General features: G+C 40.5%; 1 protein-coding gene across 1 annotated transcript; it reads left to right on the forward strand.

Moving 5' to 3' along the window:
- Positions 1–2,657: 2,657 nt before the first annotated feature.
- RBP7 (retinol binding protein 7) lies at positions 2,658–10,111 on the forward strand. Its single transcript, XM_034753694.1, has 4 exons — positions 2,658–2,895; positions 6,545–6,723; positions 7,049–7,150; positions 9,817–10,111. The coding sequence occupies exons 1-4, from the start codon at positions 2,823–2,825 to the stop codon at positions 9,865–9,867; spliced, it is 405 nt and encodes a 134-aa protein (XP_034609585.1). The 5' UTR covers positions 2,658–2,822; the 3' UTR covers positions 9,868–10,111.
- The last annotated feature ends 8,380 nt before the right edge of the window (positions 10,112–18,491 follow it).

Here is an 18,491-nt window from a genome sequence, read left to right on the forward strand (position 1 = left end):
TGGAAGTTTCCTATCTTTCTATGTTCTTATGCAGCACCCATCACCATAACATTTTAGGCCCAGATCCTTGAAGGTATTTAGGCTCCTAACTTCCATTGATTTCCATGGAGGCTAGGAGACTAAATACCTGCGAGGATCTGGGCCTTATGCCCTTCCAAGCAGTGACCCAGCTGAACCCTCCTTACTGTGGGAGAGATGCCTGGAAGGATTATGCCAAAATAACCCTTTCATCTGTGCAACATTTATCTTTCTAAGAAGCAAGAAGAGAGCCCTTTTTGGTTCCTACATTAACCACTTAATAAATTATATGCAGATTTTAACTCTTTGACTGGGGGAAATGCTATTTTATAAACTACAAAATGTTTGTCTGGGTCATTCCCTGTTACACTATATGCTAGAGAACAATACCATTTTCAGAAGAGGAAGAATAGCTTGGCATCCCAGTATTCTACTTCCATGGTCACATGGGTCAAGTAGGCACAATTGTTAGCTCCAGAAATGTGGTCAGAGTTTTGAAACCAGGTTTGTGAAATCTGGCTCTTAATCCAGTCTGACCTCAACCCACTGATTCAGCAGCAGCTAAATAAATATAGTAGTTGGAACTGTTTCCTCATTCAACATTCTGACTAATATAAATGTCAATGTCACCATTATTTTTTGCTACAACAGCAGCACAGTCTGGGTTAAAGTTTAAAAGCCACATCATTTTTCTTCTTTCAGATATTTATAGGTTCCTCTGTGTCGCTCATCACTATAGCATCTGAATACCTCACACCTGTGACTAAATTAATCCTCAGAACACATCTCTGAGATAGGGAAAATATTGTTATCCCCATTTTACAGATGAGGAAACTGAGGCAGAACAGTTAAAATGATCTGACTTTCCCATACACACATCTTTGGCGAACTCTGGAGCTCCTAGCCTCATGCTTAATCCACTAGTGATTACTAGACTAGAGTTTCTCAACCAATAGGCTGCGACCCTCAGGGGGAAGGAGGAGGAGTTGCAAGATGTTGTAATAAAAATTTAAATCTAAAGTAAAGAAAATCTTGCTCCCTATACAGCCCTATTCTTCAAGGTCAAGCAGTCTCAAAACACACACAAATAATATAGGCTTATTGTTATAATTCATATGTTTTATACTCATAGTAAATCTAAGGTGGTCATGAACATTTTTTTGCTTTGAATAAGAAGCTGATAACCTGAAAAGAAACACTGTGCTAGACCATACTGCCTCCTGGCTTTTATTTATATACACAATGGAGAAAGGTCACTTCACAACAGAAAAATAAAGGAATCAAAATATTGGAATCATCTCAATTCCACATGTAAAAGGGGTAAGGGCTTCTATCATCTTTATTCTCCCAAATTCAGTCAATTACTACATGCCTGGACTCTCATTCCCCTTTCCATGCAGAAAGACTTGCTTAGCAGAATACTGATTACTTTAGCTACTGAAAAAGGTAAAGTCCCACCACCTAAGGATAAAGGATTCCTTGCACTCTACCCCTCTTCCTCCACTTGAAGACAGGAAATTCTCTACTGAAATCACCCTCTGCTCTGATCCTTATGTACTGTGCCTCCATATGTAGCATTTGATGTAGCATCACAGGGATGAATTGTTCAACATATCCATGTTACCGTGTGCATTCCCTTTACTTGATCAGGCTTTGTGTGTATTAAAGAACTAGCAGGTCATGTCTTTTATCTATATAGAAGACAGCACTTTATACTTTTATTATTAATTATTGTTATTATTTCTGAGGGTTTAAAAGTGTTTTTCAAATATGGACATTACTATTCACATTTCACATATGGGGAAACTGAGGCACGGTTACAAAGAAATTCAGTGACAGAGTTGTGAATTAAATCTAGGTCTCTCGACTCCCAGTCTCTTGCTCTGACTACTAGACCCACTCCCCATCTGACAATGTTCCCAGACTGAGGACAGGGAAAGGATTTGAGCAAGAAAAGTGGCGATCAAAACTACTGCAATCACTGTGCACTCTGGCAACACAGCTGGATTCCAGGTTGTCTTGGACATAATTCACAGCATAAAAAGACCTCAGAACACAGAAGAGGAAACTAAGAAACACAGAGGTTACATGATCAAGGTCATTCACTGTAGAGCCAAGAATCAGAATCAGATTTCAGTTTTTTTTTGCTCTAACCACTACACTATACTGCCTTCTATTCCCATCCAGACATCCACAAAAGGAATTAATATAATTCTTCTGTCATAATTCAGAAACAAGAGGAATGTGCACTGTAGTTTCTAATACTGTGGCATGGAGGTCACCTTCCTCCCCGATAGAAGGTCATGCACAGCATAAGGATCAGTCCTTTGTGCCTTTGTTAGCACACATCATATTTATAATAAGGAGATTAACTTTCCCCAGACTCATGCAGGTTTCCAATCTAGGAGCCTGGGTCTGATGCACCTGCATTGGCCCTCACTTACTAACTACGAAATCTGTCCCTGATTCCCTTGTTAAACTGATGGGGGCAGGGAGTGACCATGAAGAGGTTAAACTATTCACTCGTTTCCCCACTGTGACTCATGGGCCAGTAACATTTGCTCCACACAAAGATTTCAGACAGTGTGACCTTTCCCCTCCAATCCCAGCTGAAGCTAATTGTACTTCCACCCCCTCTTCCACTTCTTAGTTGGCCAGTGGCACCTTCCCACGAGCAAGGCTGTCAGCTGTAACCCCTCCCACAATTCCCCTCATATAGGGCCTAGCTGGTAGATACCCTCTCAGTCCTTTCTGTCTGGTCAGTGTGTACTTCCTTTTGGGGCTCTTGCTCTAACAGCCTAGCTATGCCTGTGGATTTCAGTGGCACCTGGAACCTCATGAGCAGTGACAACTTTGAAGGTTACATGCTGGCTTTGGGTAGGTGAAAATTATAGAATTCTATGCCTAGGGGTTTGAACTCTGCTAAAATCTAGGGGTGGTTGAAGTTTTCCTTCTCTGGGTGGGGGGAGGGGGCAATTATTGTCTCCTTACAGGAGGACCTGATTTCCCTCTTCTTTCTTTCCCATAGGTAAGAAAAGGACTATTCCCTCACTTGCCTGTCTGATCAGTGTATGGTGTGGGGTACAATGTAACTAATATGCTGTTACTTTCAGGAGTCCTTGCTCCCTGTAGTGAAGTTTGATATCTGTCCTTGGTTGGTGCCTTTCTCATGGGGAATTAGCAGTACTGCTGTACCTGTGTGTAGACCCCTGCTAGTGTGAGGGAGTGATTTCTTCAGCTGTGTCCACTCACTAGTGTCACTCCTTTTGAATATACACTTGCCTTATCTGCAAGAATAAGGCTTTTTTCAGAAGCGCTCCCCACAATAAGATGTTCTACATCCAGGTAACATCCTTACTAGGGCTACAAGGAAGCTATGAGGTACACTCTCTTTCTCTGTCAGTGACTATGTCCTTGACCTTCCCTGTTGCTAAACATCTGACTAATTAAATGCCAGTCCTCTAATACAGCAAGAGCGGTGTCTAGCAGATGACTGCTGCAAAATCACTTTCCCTGTGGTGACCCCAAATAGGATGATGAGCATATCCTCTTTAGTAGTTGTTTCTCTGCCATGCTTTAGGTCAGTGATTCTCAACTGGTGGAGATGTGAGCAGGTTTCAGGGGGGCCTCCAAGCAGGGCCAGCATTAGGTTTGCTGGGGCCCAGGGTAGAAAGCTGAAGCCCCACTGCATGGGGCTGAAGCCCTAAGCCCTGCTATCCAGGGCTGACACTGAAGCCTGAGCAATGTAGCTTTGTAGGGGCCCCTGTGGCATGGGGTCCCAGGAAATTGCCTGACTTGCTACTCCCTAATGCTGGCCCTGGCTTTTTATATGCAGAAATGCAATTATGGCACAGGTGGGTCATGGAGTTTTTATAGCATGCTGGGGGGAGGGCCTCAGAAAGAACCTAGAGTAGAGGTTCTCAACCTTTTTAACTTCTGAAACTAGCATCTGAACTGCTGGTAAGAATGGGGTCAGACCAATTATATGCAATAATGAGGAGAATGTGGGAGAGGAACTAGAAAGGGCCTCAGTGCTGTAATACTTTTGTAGTGTAACAGCAAGTGTCACAGGTTCTAAAGGCACAGCCTACAAAACTGGGAAACTCTGTTTTAGTAAGCTCCTAAGGTGTCTAAGTGTGGTGAATGGCCCTGACTCTTTCCAACAGTTATGCACTCAACTTAAATATATTGCTTGGTGTTGTGGTTTTTTTTTTTTTGGACATTTCAAAGCCATTTAGAACATTAAGCACTTTTTTTATCCAATATTGGTAATATATTGAAGGAGCCTCTTCTAGTAATAGTACCACCTCCTTGGTCTGAGGATAACGTTCTTGAATCCCCTCTGAGGACTAATGTACTCTAACTCTTTAATGAAGACCAGTCCTTATCTCCAAGTCTTAATCATTGCACATGCAAGTCCATATGTTGCAGGGAACAAGACAAAGTAGGCTGAGACTTTTCAGCCTCTGCTGCATAAAAGCATATACTGGAGTCTACTAGCTCAAAAATATGACCATAGGAAGACTGAAAAGTATCTTATTGCTTGCCTCTCCACATGGCTGGGAGTCTAACACATTTTTAAATCTCCTTTTTAAATGAAGCTGGATGGACACAAATTATACAATGAGAAGGTTTATTTTCTATCTTGCCTCGGTCTGTCACTAGCACAAAGAAGATTGCATTGAAGTTCAGTAGCTCAGAGCGGGGATACCATGCTTTCTATTAAATACTGTTTTTGACATCCTGTTTCCTATCCTACAGGGAAACTGCCAATAGACAAATTGTTTGCAACTAATTAATTTGCAAACTGGACACCATCAGATTAGGCCTGAATAACAACTGGGAGTGGTTGGATCATTATAAAACCTAGACCTAATTTCCCCCTACTGTGACTCATACCTTCCTGTCAACTGTCTGAAATGGGCCACTCTCATTACCACTTCAAAAGTTATTTTTCCTCCCTTGGTATCCTCCTGTTAATTAAATTGTCTCATTAAACTGACCTCACACTTGGTAAGACAATTCACATCTTTTCATGTATTTATCCCTGCTCCTGTATCTTCCACTCCTTGCATCTGATGAAGTGGGTTCTAGCCCGCAAGCTTATGCCCAAATAAATTTTAGTCTCAAAGGTGCCACAAGGACTCCTTGTTTTGCTGATACAGACTAACACTGGTACCACTCTGAAACCTGCCAATGAATGTTCACCCTGCCTAAATAGGGGAGTAGAAACTTGGATGAATCCCCTTGATGAATGGGAGTTGGTCTTGTCTCTCTGAAGAGACTGAGGAGCAGATGAGTTAAATGTAAGGGCTCCTCCTAAAAGACTGTCTCCATTGCCAGTGAACTTGAACGTTAATGCATGCAGTGTTCTGAACTAACAGCTCTGGGATACAGGCCCTTGCCAGTGACTATTGCCACTGAGTAGTTGTCTCATGTTCCATATGAAATGAGTCTGATCTTGCAGACTCGCTACTGATCAGCAGCTGTTGCATGGCAATTGACAGTCCCTGGAAATGGCTTGAGTTTAAACAATCAGCCTGGTGATGGTCCTGACATGTGAACAGTTAAAATTACTTAGGGGAAGAAATGTGAGGATTCTTGTGGCGCATGGGTAGCAGTAGTGTGCTCTCTGTTTAGAGAGCAAGGACAGACAGTTTACCTTAAAAATGCAAGATTATTCTTTGAACTACTCAACCAAATGGCTAAGTGGCTTGGTTTGGCTGCCAAAACCATAAGTGTCTAACTCTGCTTTTGACAGCCCCTTGCCCTCTACTGATTATAAATACTACATGTGTGGGGAAAACACCATGCTGGTAATCATCAAAAAGATGAACAGGTGAGGCTGAACAGCTCCTTAATGGAGCAAATAACACTAGACAATAGGTGTCTAAGCTACAGTGGGTACATGTTGCATACTCTGTTGAACATGTTGATGTGAACAGTTCCTTGTAACAAAGGAATAACCAATAACATGGAGAACTCTGGTCTTAGAGCTTCCTAACTGTGGGGTACAAATTCTGTGGTGGTTTGTTTTTGATCACACATGCATATCTCATCTGATGTCAACTTTATCTGGGTCAGCATAACTAAGTACAGGCCAAACTTTACCTTCACTTCTACCACAGCAGTAGCATCCATCAGGTTGTAATAATACAGCAGAAGTCAATATAATAAACACCTGTGCCAGCACTGGCACACTACTATGACTAGCCAATAGTGTAAGGTGACCCATCTAGTTGAGAAACTCTCTCCTGTACCAGGTTAATCAAATCCCAACAACCTAGCTTGGGAGTTGCAGTCCCATGCTTGTGAGTAAAATACTAGGTAGACACATGGTTGAAAGAAAACTGCCTGAGAGGGGGGGGCCTTTCATGTACCTCTGACATAGAGCCACACTAGCAGCACTCAAACCTGGATCGGCTTTGGGAAGCACTCTGGTGGGTAGCACTGATTACAGTGTAGCCTGGGTCTTGTAGGCTGGCAAGTACCAAAAAAATTTATGATGTTAAATCTCTCTCCTAAGGTATTGACTTTGCAACTCGCAAGATAGCAAAAATGCTGAAGCCACAGAAGGTGATTGAACAGGAAGGTGATTCATTCTCCATCCAAACCACCAGCACTTTCAGAAGTTACTTTGTCCAGTTCAAAATTGGAGAGGAGTTTGAGGAAGACAATAAAGGCCTAGATCATAGAAAATGCAAGGTAAAAAAAAAAGCTGTACCTGCTCAAATCACAAGGCAAAAATCCATCAAACTGCTTCAACTGATCAATGATGAATTGTTAGTGTTGGGACCTAAATTTTGTCCTCAAACTCTTAAAGAAGGAACCCTCAAGATTCTTGGGAGGTGGGGATAGGGACTACTTATTTACTCCATGGCATACATGTGAGATTTAAGGTAGCCCACTTTCTACAGAGCATGATGTAGAAGCACTAACTGTGGGGAGCAACTTACACCACATTCTTGTAGCCCCTCTCCCTTACCAGGGTAAGACTAAAATTAAGTGTGTGTCTGTGTCTCACATGCAGAGTGTGGTTACCTGGGACAATGACAAGCTTGTTTGTGTCCAGACTGGAGACAAGAACAACAGGGGCTGGACTCATTGGATTGAAGGAGATCAGCTATATCTGGTATTCAGTTGTATTCCAATTTTGAATTAACTTCATGGCTCTGCATGATGGCTGTCAGGATCTATACTGCTTTGGTTTGGGTTAACTGGTATGTTCCCATGCAATTCTCTGTGCAGTGGATGCTAGGGCCTAACATAAACATGACCAGGAAAGGAAGAATCTACATACATGTGGTTAGTACAGAGGCAAGGACTCTACTACAGGAGAAGTCTCTTCTCCCAAAGATAGTAGACTTCTGAAATGGCTTGGAAGCATTTCAGTATCAAAATCTGACTTTTCTGTCTCAATCTTGTACCTGGGCTTGGCATTCCTGAACTTCCTCTAGAGTTGGGACTCTTGTCTATCCACCCTATTGTTTGTCTATCTCTGGGTATTGCAACAGGGACAAAAGACTACTTAGAACATAACACTAAGCATTGAGTCTAGTAGCTTTTAACATTTAAAGCCTTGAGTCAAGAAGGATACATGAGCCTTGGAAGAGAAATGTGTGTATGTGTATATATAAACTTCCACCCTCTTCACTTGCTCCATTAGTTCTCAGGGTAGTATTCTCTCCTTCTCCTACCCCCCCAGTCCTCCAAAAGACCGAGTGACCTCTGCAAGATGAGAATTGGCCACCTCATGCCAGACAACCTTAGCCTGAGAACTTACCAATGTACATTGCCAAAGAGCCACACTAATAAATCAGTAACCCCCAATCCTAGTGCCTCTCACCGACAGCAGCCCTGCCAATCAGTGCTTCCCCATACCTCCTGATTAGCTGTTTTGTGGCATGCAGGAGGCTTGGGGGCTTCAACAGTGAGCACCCCTGGCACATTGGAAAGCTGGCACCTGTAGCTCCAGCCTCAGTCAGTGCCTATATAAGGAGCTGCATATTAACATCTGAAGAGCCACAGGTTGGCCACCCCTGCATTAGATGAACCTGTAAAACAGGAATCCCTGTGTGGGGGGGGGGGGGGGGGGGGGGGGGGGAGACAGGTGTTGAAGAGAATGCAGGGGACTCAGAAGAAATACAGCCAAGCCCTCTGAGCCAAGTTTACATTCAGAAAAGAGCTGTGGGGGTAGATGAAGAGTGGGCCAAAACCCAGGAAAGGGATAGCAGTGATAGTGACAAATTGCCATTCTGCCTGTGGCACTTATGTGGCCCCATCACCATGGTATTGGAGTAGCTCATATCACAGCCCTGCAGTCAGGTAAAGCAGTGCTGTTATTCCCATCGTACAGATGAGGCACTGAGAAACACACTAGAGTGTCCAGGTGCCCCAATTTTTATAGTCCCCATCCTAATATTTGGGGCTTTCTTATATAGGTGCCTATTAACCTCCAGCCTGTCCCAATTTTTCAGACTCATTGTCTGGTCACCCTAGGACACAGACTAAAGGCCAGATTTTCAAAGGCACCTAGCAGGGAGAATGTTGTCCCTGAGCCAATACACATGATGTGTAACTCTGGATAAGATGGCTCAGATATTTAAGTATGAAGTGTATAGTTGTTGACCTGACATTCACTGTCACGTTAATATCTGAGTGGAGGCACTGATGGCAATAGTTTATTTGATTTGGCTAGAAGACTTGACCTCCAACTCTTTCAAGAGGAAGAGCTGTTAAGAGCTCCTGTGCTGTCTTCCTTTCCTGTGTGCAGTGGCCCTGAGACCAAGTCTCAATTTTTCCCCCCCCCAACTTAAAATGTGGAGTATTCTTGGTGTTAAATATTTTCCTGTGAAAACTGCAACTGAAGAACTCTAGTGTTTAGAGGCTAGTTACTTTCCAGAAGGGCCTTACACAGAAGGCAGTGTTGCCAAATCTCATGATTATTATCCTTAAAGCTCCAGCTCCTGGGGTCAAGTGGCTATGATGACTTCATCCTTCGTTCTTTAAGAAGCTAAGTTTCTAGCTCTTGTGGCTGTGGGAGACAGCTTCAAAATGTGACCCCAGTATAAAGGCTCAAAGCAGAATATAAATAAACACATCTATTTTACATTTTTCTTAAAGCCAATCATGATTTTTGGTGAGGCTGTTTAATTTTTTTTAAACTTGGTTGGCAATACTATGAAAATGACTAGACTGTCACTTTCACTCCTATTTAAAGTCCATTTCTAGTCTTATTTGTAGTGGGTAACACCCCTGGAGTCCCAGGCAGCTGCAGCATAAATGCATTGGGGGGGCTTGCCCTAGTACAGGAGTGGAGAAAACTACAGCCCACATCTGGCCTGTCAGCCATTTTAATCTGGCCCTCAAGCTCCCACTGATGAGCAGGGTCTAGGGCTTATCCTGCTCCAGCTGGGGAGCAGGGACGGGGGTTGCTCCTGGAAGTAACAACATGGCCCCCCTCTGTCTTCCATGTGAAGGGGCAGAATGAAGTGGGGATGACTAGCACTGAGCATGAATAGCTGCATGTGGGGCATCTTGCACTTGCACTGCAATTCAAAAGTAGCTGGTGTGCTCTTGTTCTGGAATCCCGCTTGCCACAACCCACTATAGAGCACACTGTAAGGCCCAACTTGTGTGGGTACTAGTTGCAGACTGGCAGCAAGGGCACAAGATCTACAAGATGCTCACCATTGTAAAGGACTTGCTGTAAGCCAATTCAACTTCACAAGTACCTAACTGTCAGGTTGACTGTTGCTATACAAGTTAAATAACATATTTGTTCTCCCTTCTTGTTAGGAGCTCCGCTGTGAGGACCAAGTATGCAAACAGGTTTACAAGAGAGCTTGACTTAGTCCAGCCTTGACTGACCCTTGAAAAACACATCTGTACAGAGCAGACCTACATGGAACTTATTTCTTTAGGAACATGGGTTTCTACATGATATCTGTAGGTCAACACTAAGCATCCCTTGATCAGGCATGTCTATTTTTTTGGTGGTGTACTTGCTCAGTATGTATTCTGATCAGGAGAAGATGTAACTGCTTGCACTAGTGTTGCAGTTCTGCTCTTGTTAATAAACACTTGAAAACAATCCTGTCTGACTTCTACTGCTGTCATTTGGGGGTGTAAGAAAGGGAGACTGTCAGGTAACTCAAGCCCCATCTAACCCTCAGAACTATGCCAGCATCCCCACAGGCCTCTAGAAGAGTCTTCTATGAATTCAAAAGGTCAAGATAATATCAAATCACCAGTTATGATATTGGGAACATCTAATTTCTATGGCCTTATACAACCTGTGCCAGTGCAGAGGGTCCAGACAATAGCTCATGTTGTTGAGGCAGCCATTTCGGTTAAGTCTCTAGAAGTACTTGCACTCCTCAAAGGAGGTTGAACAATGACCTGAAAGGAACAAAACTACTTAATTGTATGCAAGAGTGGTAGACTAAAGTAATCTTCTTTTTGGCTACTCAAACAATAGTCTAAATAGAATATTGTAGACATCACTAAAGACTTAGTGTCTTGATTAAACTACTGACATGGAAGGAAGTGGACTAGATTCCACTTTTACTTACTAGCTGTCCTTATACTGATGAAGATCCATGTCTGGATTAGTATACCTTCATACAGGTAACATAGGATATCATTCTCCTAAGATTTTGACTCAATAGCCTATTCATGAAGGCTCCCAATTGCACCCTTCCAGTTGAGATAATGAGGAATAGAATCCAAATGAACTAACTACTTTTGACTTGCTGTGTTGGTCCCAAGATATCAATCTCTTTAGCCAGTAGAATTTGGTCCAATAAATTACTTCATCTACATTCTCATCAAAAGCAGCAGAGGCTCTTTTATTTAAACAAACTCAGCACATGAGGATTTCCCTCCGCACACGCATACCCTTCCCTCAGATGACAAACCTCCCCTTTGACTTGCTCAACAGAAATAAGTGAGCTTGCATCATGTGATAGTGACAGCAGGTGATTCGTCTTTTGGGTATTCTTAGACATGAATATAGTTTAAATATTATAGCTTTGAGTTTTGGCTGTTAGTTTCAATATATCTTACTACTACTTGCACTCTTCAGGAACATGTGGCCCTCCTACAACATTGATGCTATAATACTTAAGCTCCTTTACTCTAGTTTTAATTGCCTATTAAAAATAGGCTTAAGAATGAACTCTTTCCTCTTCTGACACACTCAACAATTGTGATGTCAAGTAACTTATTCAGCTAATAAGTCTATGGCAGGACTTGTTGCAGGTAGTGTTAACAGCTATTCAGGACTCTGAAATCTCATTTGAATACTGGAAACAAAAATAGCTGTGGTAAAGATCAAAGCTTTAGTTAACCTTTAAGGACTGCAGGGTTTCTGCAGCATCCCTAAATGCAAATTTTTAAAAGGAGGATCACAACACTTTCATATTCAAATCAATGCACTTAGTCCAGTAAAAATTTATAATACCAGTTTAGTGGTATTCTACTGCAGGAGTAGAATTACCATATTGAATTTTTTTATACAGAAAACACCATTGCATTGTGTGGCTTAAAAAAAAAATTGACAATGGAAAGCTCCAGGTTTTGGCAATTAGGAAGACAGGGGCGGTATTTGCCACCTGGGGAGACATGAGTGGTAGACTGAGACTGAAAATACAGCACAGATTAGTCAGTTCCTGAAGGGTTGCCCTTACAACCACTAAAGTTAGACATAATTTTCAAGAACATAAATTCTGCTGCCCTGGGATGGGATGGATTCTATAGCCACAGACTACATGGAGACTTAATCAGGAATAAGTGTTTTAAGAGTATTAGTTCTAGTTGACTAATGTAGAAGATCTAAGATTAAAGTAAATATTTGGGCTGTTGATTAATTGCAGTTAACTCACAACTTAAAAATTAATCACTCTGTTAAACAGTAGAATACCTATTGAATATTTTGGTGGTTTTTCTACTTTCATATATATTGTATTCTAATTGAAATCACTGTACATTTTTATTACAAATATTTGCACTGTAACAATGAAACAAAAGAAATAGCAGTTTTGAATTCACCTCATACAATACTGTAGAGCAATCTTTGTTGTGAAAGTGCAACTTACAAATATAGATTTTTTTGTTTGTCACATAACTTCATTCAAAAACAAAACAATGTAAAACTTCAAAGCCTACAAGTCCACTCAGTCCTACTTCTTTTACAGCCAATCACTAAGAGAAACAAGTTTGTTTAAATGTACAGGAGATAATATCTTCTACTTATTTACCATGTCACCAAACAGTGAGAACAGGCATTTGCATGGTGGCACTTTTGTAGCTGGCATTGCAAGGTATTTACATGCCAGATATACTAAACATTTGTATGCCCCTTCATGCTTTGGCCACCATTCCAGAGGACATGCTTCCATGTTGATGATGCTTTTTTTTTTTTTAACAAGTGATGCAATTCTCCCCCAAGAAGTTCAATGTTCCCTGTTGTTTTATCCACAGTCTTCCATATATTTCATGTTATAGCAGTTTCAGATGATGACCAACACATGTTGTTCATTTTAAGAACACATTCGCTGCAGATTTGACAAAATGCAAAGAAGGTACTAATGTGAGATTTGTAAAGATAGCTACAGTGCTCAACCCAGGGTTTAAGAATCTGAAGTGCCTTCCAAAATGTGACAGGGATGAAGTGTGAAACATGCTTTCAGAAGTCTTAAAAGAGCAATGCTCCAATGTGGAAATCACAGAACCCGAACCACCAAAAAGAAAATCAACCTTCTCCTGGTGGCATCTGACTCAGATAATGAAAATTAAGATGCATCGGTCCCCGCTGTAATGGATTGTTATCTAGCAGAACCCGTCATCAGCCTGGACGCATGTCCCCTGGAAGGGTGGTTGAAGCATGAAGGGATATCTGGCACGTAAATATCTTGTGACGCCAGCTACAATAGTGCCATGAGAATGCCTGTTCTCACTTTCAGGTGACATTTTAAACAAGAAGCAGGCAGCGTTATCTCCTGCAAATGTAAACAAACTTGTTTGTCTGAGGGATTGGCTGAACAAGAAGTAGGACTGAGTGGATTTGTAGGCTCTAAAATTTTACGCTGCTTTATTTTTGAATGAAATTTTTTTTGTACATAATTCTACATTTGTAAGTTCAACTTTCATGATAAAGAGATTGCACTACAATACTTGTATTAGGTGAAGTGAAAAATACTTTCTTTTGGGTTTTTTTTACAGTGCAAATACTTGTAATCAAAAATAAATATAAAGTGAGCACTGTACACTTTGTATTCTGTGTTGTAATCAAAATCAATATATTTGAAAATGTAGAAAACATGTAAAAATGTTTAAATAAATGGTATTCTATTTAATTGCATGATTAATCATCATTAATTGTTTTAATTGCTTGACAGCCCTAGTAAATATTTATAACTAGCTAATGGTGGGTGTACATAATTACAAGTGACAAAGCAACAGCATATATTGCACTGGATTTCTGCTTATATTACTTTATTGACTCAAATAGTTAAGACATCCTGTCTGAATCCAGACCTATCCAAAGACCCCAATCGTTCTACAAGGGAGCTGATTATTTGATCAGCATGACTAAGAACTCTGAACAAGGAGCTTTAGACTAAACCAACCTACAGTCCAGGGAGTTAAATTCTATATTTGCAATATAGTTTCTCCATTCTCCAAATGGTGGTACTGGAAAAGGATTTTTACAATAGGTGAGCCAATTTGATGGCTATTATGAAGAGGGGTCCAATGAACATCCGAACTGTTTTCAGCTTGCAAAGTAATTGAAAGAGAGAGTTTTCAGGCTAGAATTGTACTAGACATTTTCTTGCTCCACAGATCTGCTCCTGATGTGTTTTCAGAAACATCACGTGTCTTAGCTCACTATATTAACAAAAGACTTTCTTTTAGTAGCACAGAGATAGAACAGCTACTGCAGAGTAAGCTTGATTGTGTTCTGGCTTATGCATCAACAGAATTGTTAACTAAATCATAAGTGGAGGGATAACTTGTTTCCTAGGTTACAGATGGACCAGGAAAAATGGGTTGCAGAGGCATCACTTAAGACATAATTTAGTTGGTAGAGTTATTACTTATGCTGTCACATGAGAAGAAAAGAACTATCACTCTAAGTTGAGTAGGGTAGATAGAAAAAAATTGTTTACATATAACATCAGCAAATTTAAGATCTGGCATCCTTGAGAGAGAACATACATGATACAAAACCATTTTCTTGGTCACCTTTTCAAATATCTACACTCTGAGTGTGCCAAAGAGTGGTGTGCAAAATTTTTCTTGAAGACTTTGAGACTTTCCTTTTTACAGTGACAGACACAATAAAAGTTTGTTACAGTGTGTATGATGTAGTTTGAAACAGACACAATTACATGGAATTGTTTCCCATTGAGGACGGTCCTTTTCAACTGGCAATCAAAACAAGGAAAAGCGTACTACTATTCAATATGTGGTAAAGACAGCAAAATTAGTCAACTGATGCAGCATAGAGTAGGAGGAAGTCTGAGATTTTATTGACAGTGCTGGATACATGAGACAAAACTCTCCTTCCCATTTTAGTTAGGTTGATGTGATTAGCTTTAGTGTACATTTGTTTTCCCTAAAGGATCTGCGTAAACCTCTCTCTCAAGCGGAAAAACCAGTATAATAAAAATCCTGCCATGTAGCTGACAAAACCTGATACATCTTCCTATTGCTGAGCTACAATTGCTTTAATTTGATTTAAAAAAGACACTGATTCAAAGTCAAGATAAGTCACCATTACGCTAATTCAGTGTGGGTTAAACTTCAAAGCACTGAACTAGCTCTGTCATATCCAGTAAGCAACTCATATGAATGGAAATAAGAGGTTGCAAATCACCCTGGATTCCCTACTCCACTAGGTGGCATCTTTGCAACATGCGGAATCTTCCTCAAAAGGCTTTGGTTTGCATTAGGATTTTTTTTTTTTAAAGCAATACAATACTAATAATAAACCGCACAGACTGTCAGCTTCAAAGTCATTATTATGTAAGAGGATTCTGATATTGCATTCTTGAGAATATTTTTGGTGCACAGACCTCCTCACCCCCATAAGATTCCCAGGTGGCAAAGTACTACTATCAGAAAGTTCGTATTGGCAGAATCAGGCCTCGTGCGGTGAAGCACCATTGTTGGGAAGCTGTTACTATTGAATATACCAAAGAGCCCTCATCCAGGACAGCTATGGGCGCTCCCATTACTACAGGCTCACTTAGAAATGTTATTTAGCCAGTGTTGCAATTAGATATATGCTGCTGTGCAGAAGCTCAAACTGGGATACTCATGAGAGGATTAAGAGCTCTCGTGCACATTCTAGACATTAGGAAATTATTGGTTAGCAACAAAAACAGAACTGCCTAACCAGATTATACTTTTTCAGCAACATGCCAGCTGACTGAAGAGCCTTTAGATACAAAATTCAGCAGCTTGAGTCACTATGTGAAAAGAGAAAGGAAATAGTTTTACTCTCAAACAGACTAGGAAAGAGAAACTGTAAATAAATTAGGACATTATAAACTAGTCTACACTGTTCCTGCATGTTTTTTTTGCAATGGGAGAGGTGTGTTGTTGAGCTCCAGGAGCCAAGGACAGGAGAAAAATCCCAAGGGAACATAAGAACGACCATATTGGGTCAGACCAATGGTCCATCTACCCCAATATCCTGTCTCTGACAAAGGACAGTGCCAGATGTTTCTGACAATTCGAGGGCCACCCAGAGCATGGGTTTGCATCCCTATCTTGGCTAACAACCATTGATGGACCTATCCTCCATGAACTTCTCTAATTTTCTTTTGAACCTAGTTATATTTTTGGCCTTCACAACATCCCCTGTAAATGAATTCCACAGGTTGACGGTGCGTTGTGTGAAGAAGTACTTTCTTATGTTTGTTTTAAATCTACTGCCTATTGATATAATTGGGTGATTCCTGTTCTTATGTTATGTGAAGGGGTAAATAACACTTACTTATTCACTTTCTCCACACAATTAATTATTTTATAGACCTCTATCATATCCCCCTTTAGTCATCTCTTTTTTAAGCTGAATAGTCCCAATCTTTTTCATCTCTCCTCATACTGAATTTGTTCCATGCCCTTAATAATTTTTGTTGCCCTCTCTGTGTCTTTTCTGATTCTAATATAATTTTTTAAGATGGGGCAACCAGAACTGCACGCACTATTCAAGCTGTGGGGGTACTATGGGTTTATATAATGGCACGATGATATTTTCTGTTTTATGTATTCCTTTCCTAATGGTTCCTAACATTCTGTTAGCTTTTTTGACTGCCGCTGGACATTGAGCAAATATTTTCAGAGAACTATCCACAATCTCTTTCTTGAGTTGTAACAGCTAATTTAGAACCCATCATTTTGTATGTATAGGTGAGATTATTTTTTCAAATGTGTATTACTTTGCACTTATCAGCACTGAATTTCATCTGCCATTTTGTCACCCAGTTTTGTGAGATCCCTTTGTAACTCTTTGCAGTCAGCTTTGGATTTAACTATTTTGAGTAATTTTGTAGAGTCTGCAAATTTTGCCACCTCACTGTTCACGCTCTGTTCCAGATAATTTATGAATATGTTGAACAGCACAGGTCGCAGCACACAATCTATTTATCTTCTCTCCATTGTGAAAATATTAGAAAAGTCTCTTTTGTAGACACAGTAGATCATTTAGATTTTCTGACTGCCATTTTGGTGATGAAATTTTTCTCTTTTTGCAGCAGTCGTTCAAAAATAACTGCAAAGCGGATACAAAATTTTCACAACAGCCCCAAGACAGAGACAGCTTCTAAGCCAGTGCCGTATCTGACCACTGTGTGATTTCTGTATGTGGAAATCATATACGGATATGTGAAGATAAGGTCTCCGCCCATCAGAGCTTGCAATGAAAACAAACCATCTAAAAACAAAGGGACAGTAATTTAACACTTCACTGTGCAGAGGGCTAGGGTTCATAAGCTTTGTAAACCCTTCCTAGGATGAGGAGGTGCAGAAAGGAAGCAATGTTGAGCATGGCATACAGAACTATAGAAAGTCTTCTTCACTGGACTCAGTTTGCTTCAAGTGATATTAATACAAGCAAACCAAAGAAGAACAGGTAACTTTTTTCCCTGCCATTTTTAGGAGTGTTCTTTGGGTTAATTCTTACTGTATGTCTTCAAAAATAGCTATCAGAAGTACAACCAGCAATGTTAAATTTGTGCAGAGATGGGATAATCTATTGCCCCTTACTTATTTTCCAACATGCTTTACATACTATTATGTAAAATGTTGCTAACATTGAGGTGGCTTTACAGACCAGCATACGAACAAACTATCAAGTGAAATCAGGTAAAACAACTAGAGGTCTGACTGCAGTTCTTCAAGAAAACATCTCTAAAAGGAACATTTGAAAGATTAAGATTTTTCCTGGAGGAAAGATACAAAAGGCAGCATGAAAAAACATAATCCAAGGGAAAAAAGGGGATATAGGATTAAGCAGCATCCATGACCAATAACTACATGAAGATAATGATTGGCACAAAGATCCCACAAAAAGGGCAGCAGAAAATACAATAAATCAGGGATTCTCAAACTGGGGGTCAGGACCCCTCAGGGGGTCCAGAGGTTATTACATGGGGAGTCGTGAGCTGTCAACCTCCACCCCAAGCCCTGCTTGCCTTCAGCATGTATAATGGTGTTACATATATAAAAAAGTGTGTTTAATTTATTGGGGGGGGGGGGGTCGCACGCAGAGGCTTGCTGTGTGAAAGGAGTCACCAGTAAAAAAGTTTGAGACCCACTACAATAAATAGATATTCCTTTCTAAACAAAAAAAAGCTGAATAAAGACCAATAAACCAATTCTGAAGGAGATATAATACAACATACCCATTGAGTTACAGACCCAACCTTACAACTGTAAGATTCTCTATTTCAAGGTAACCCCTAGTATTACACCATTGGGCATTAGCATTTGACTTCCACTGGTATCCATATGATCCCTTTTCCTACCATAGTTAGTAATACACTCTTGAACATAACCACTAAGAGCCCTGGATAGCAAAAGCAAGTTCCAACTCTAGAAGGTATGTCAATCTATATAATAAAGTTATTAAGATAATAAATGTCACAGATATGATGATGTAGTAGCTAATCAGATTATATACATAAAGACTAGAGACTGAGATCCAGCTGGAGCTTTGCCGTAACGCAGTCCTTGACTGGCTTCCTGAGTTTAGTCTTCAGGTTGTCAGTGGTGGCTCTTTCCTAAAGAAAGCAATTTCCACAGAGAAACACTTTTCTTAAACATTCTTAAAATAAGTCAAGTTAGCGAATGATGGAATTGGACCGCAGGTGCAGCATTGGGATGGCATGATATCTGAAAAAAATTCTAGGATTTCTTTCAATTTTCAGCAACTTTTTATTGTTTTGAAATTTATTTATAGT

Source organism: Trachemys scripta, chromosome 19, assembly GCF_013100865.1.
Source record: "Trachemys scripta elegans isolate TJP31775 chromosome 19, CAS_Tse_1.0, whole genome shotgun sequence".
NCBI classification, from domain to species: Eukaryota; Metazoa; Chordata; order Testudines; family Emydidae; genus Trachemys; species Trachemys scripta.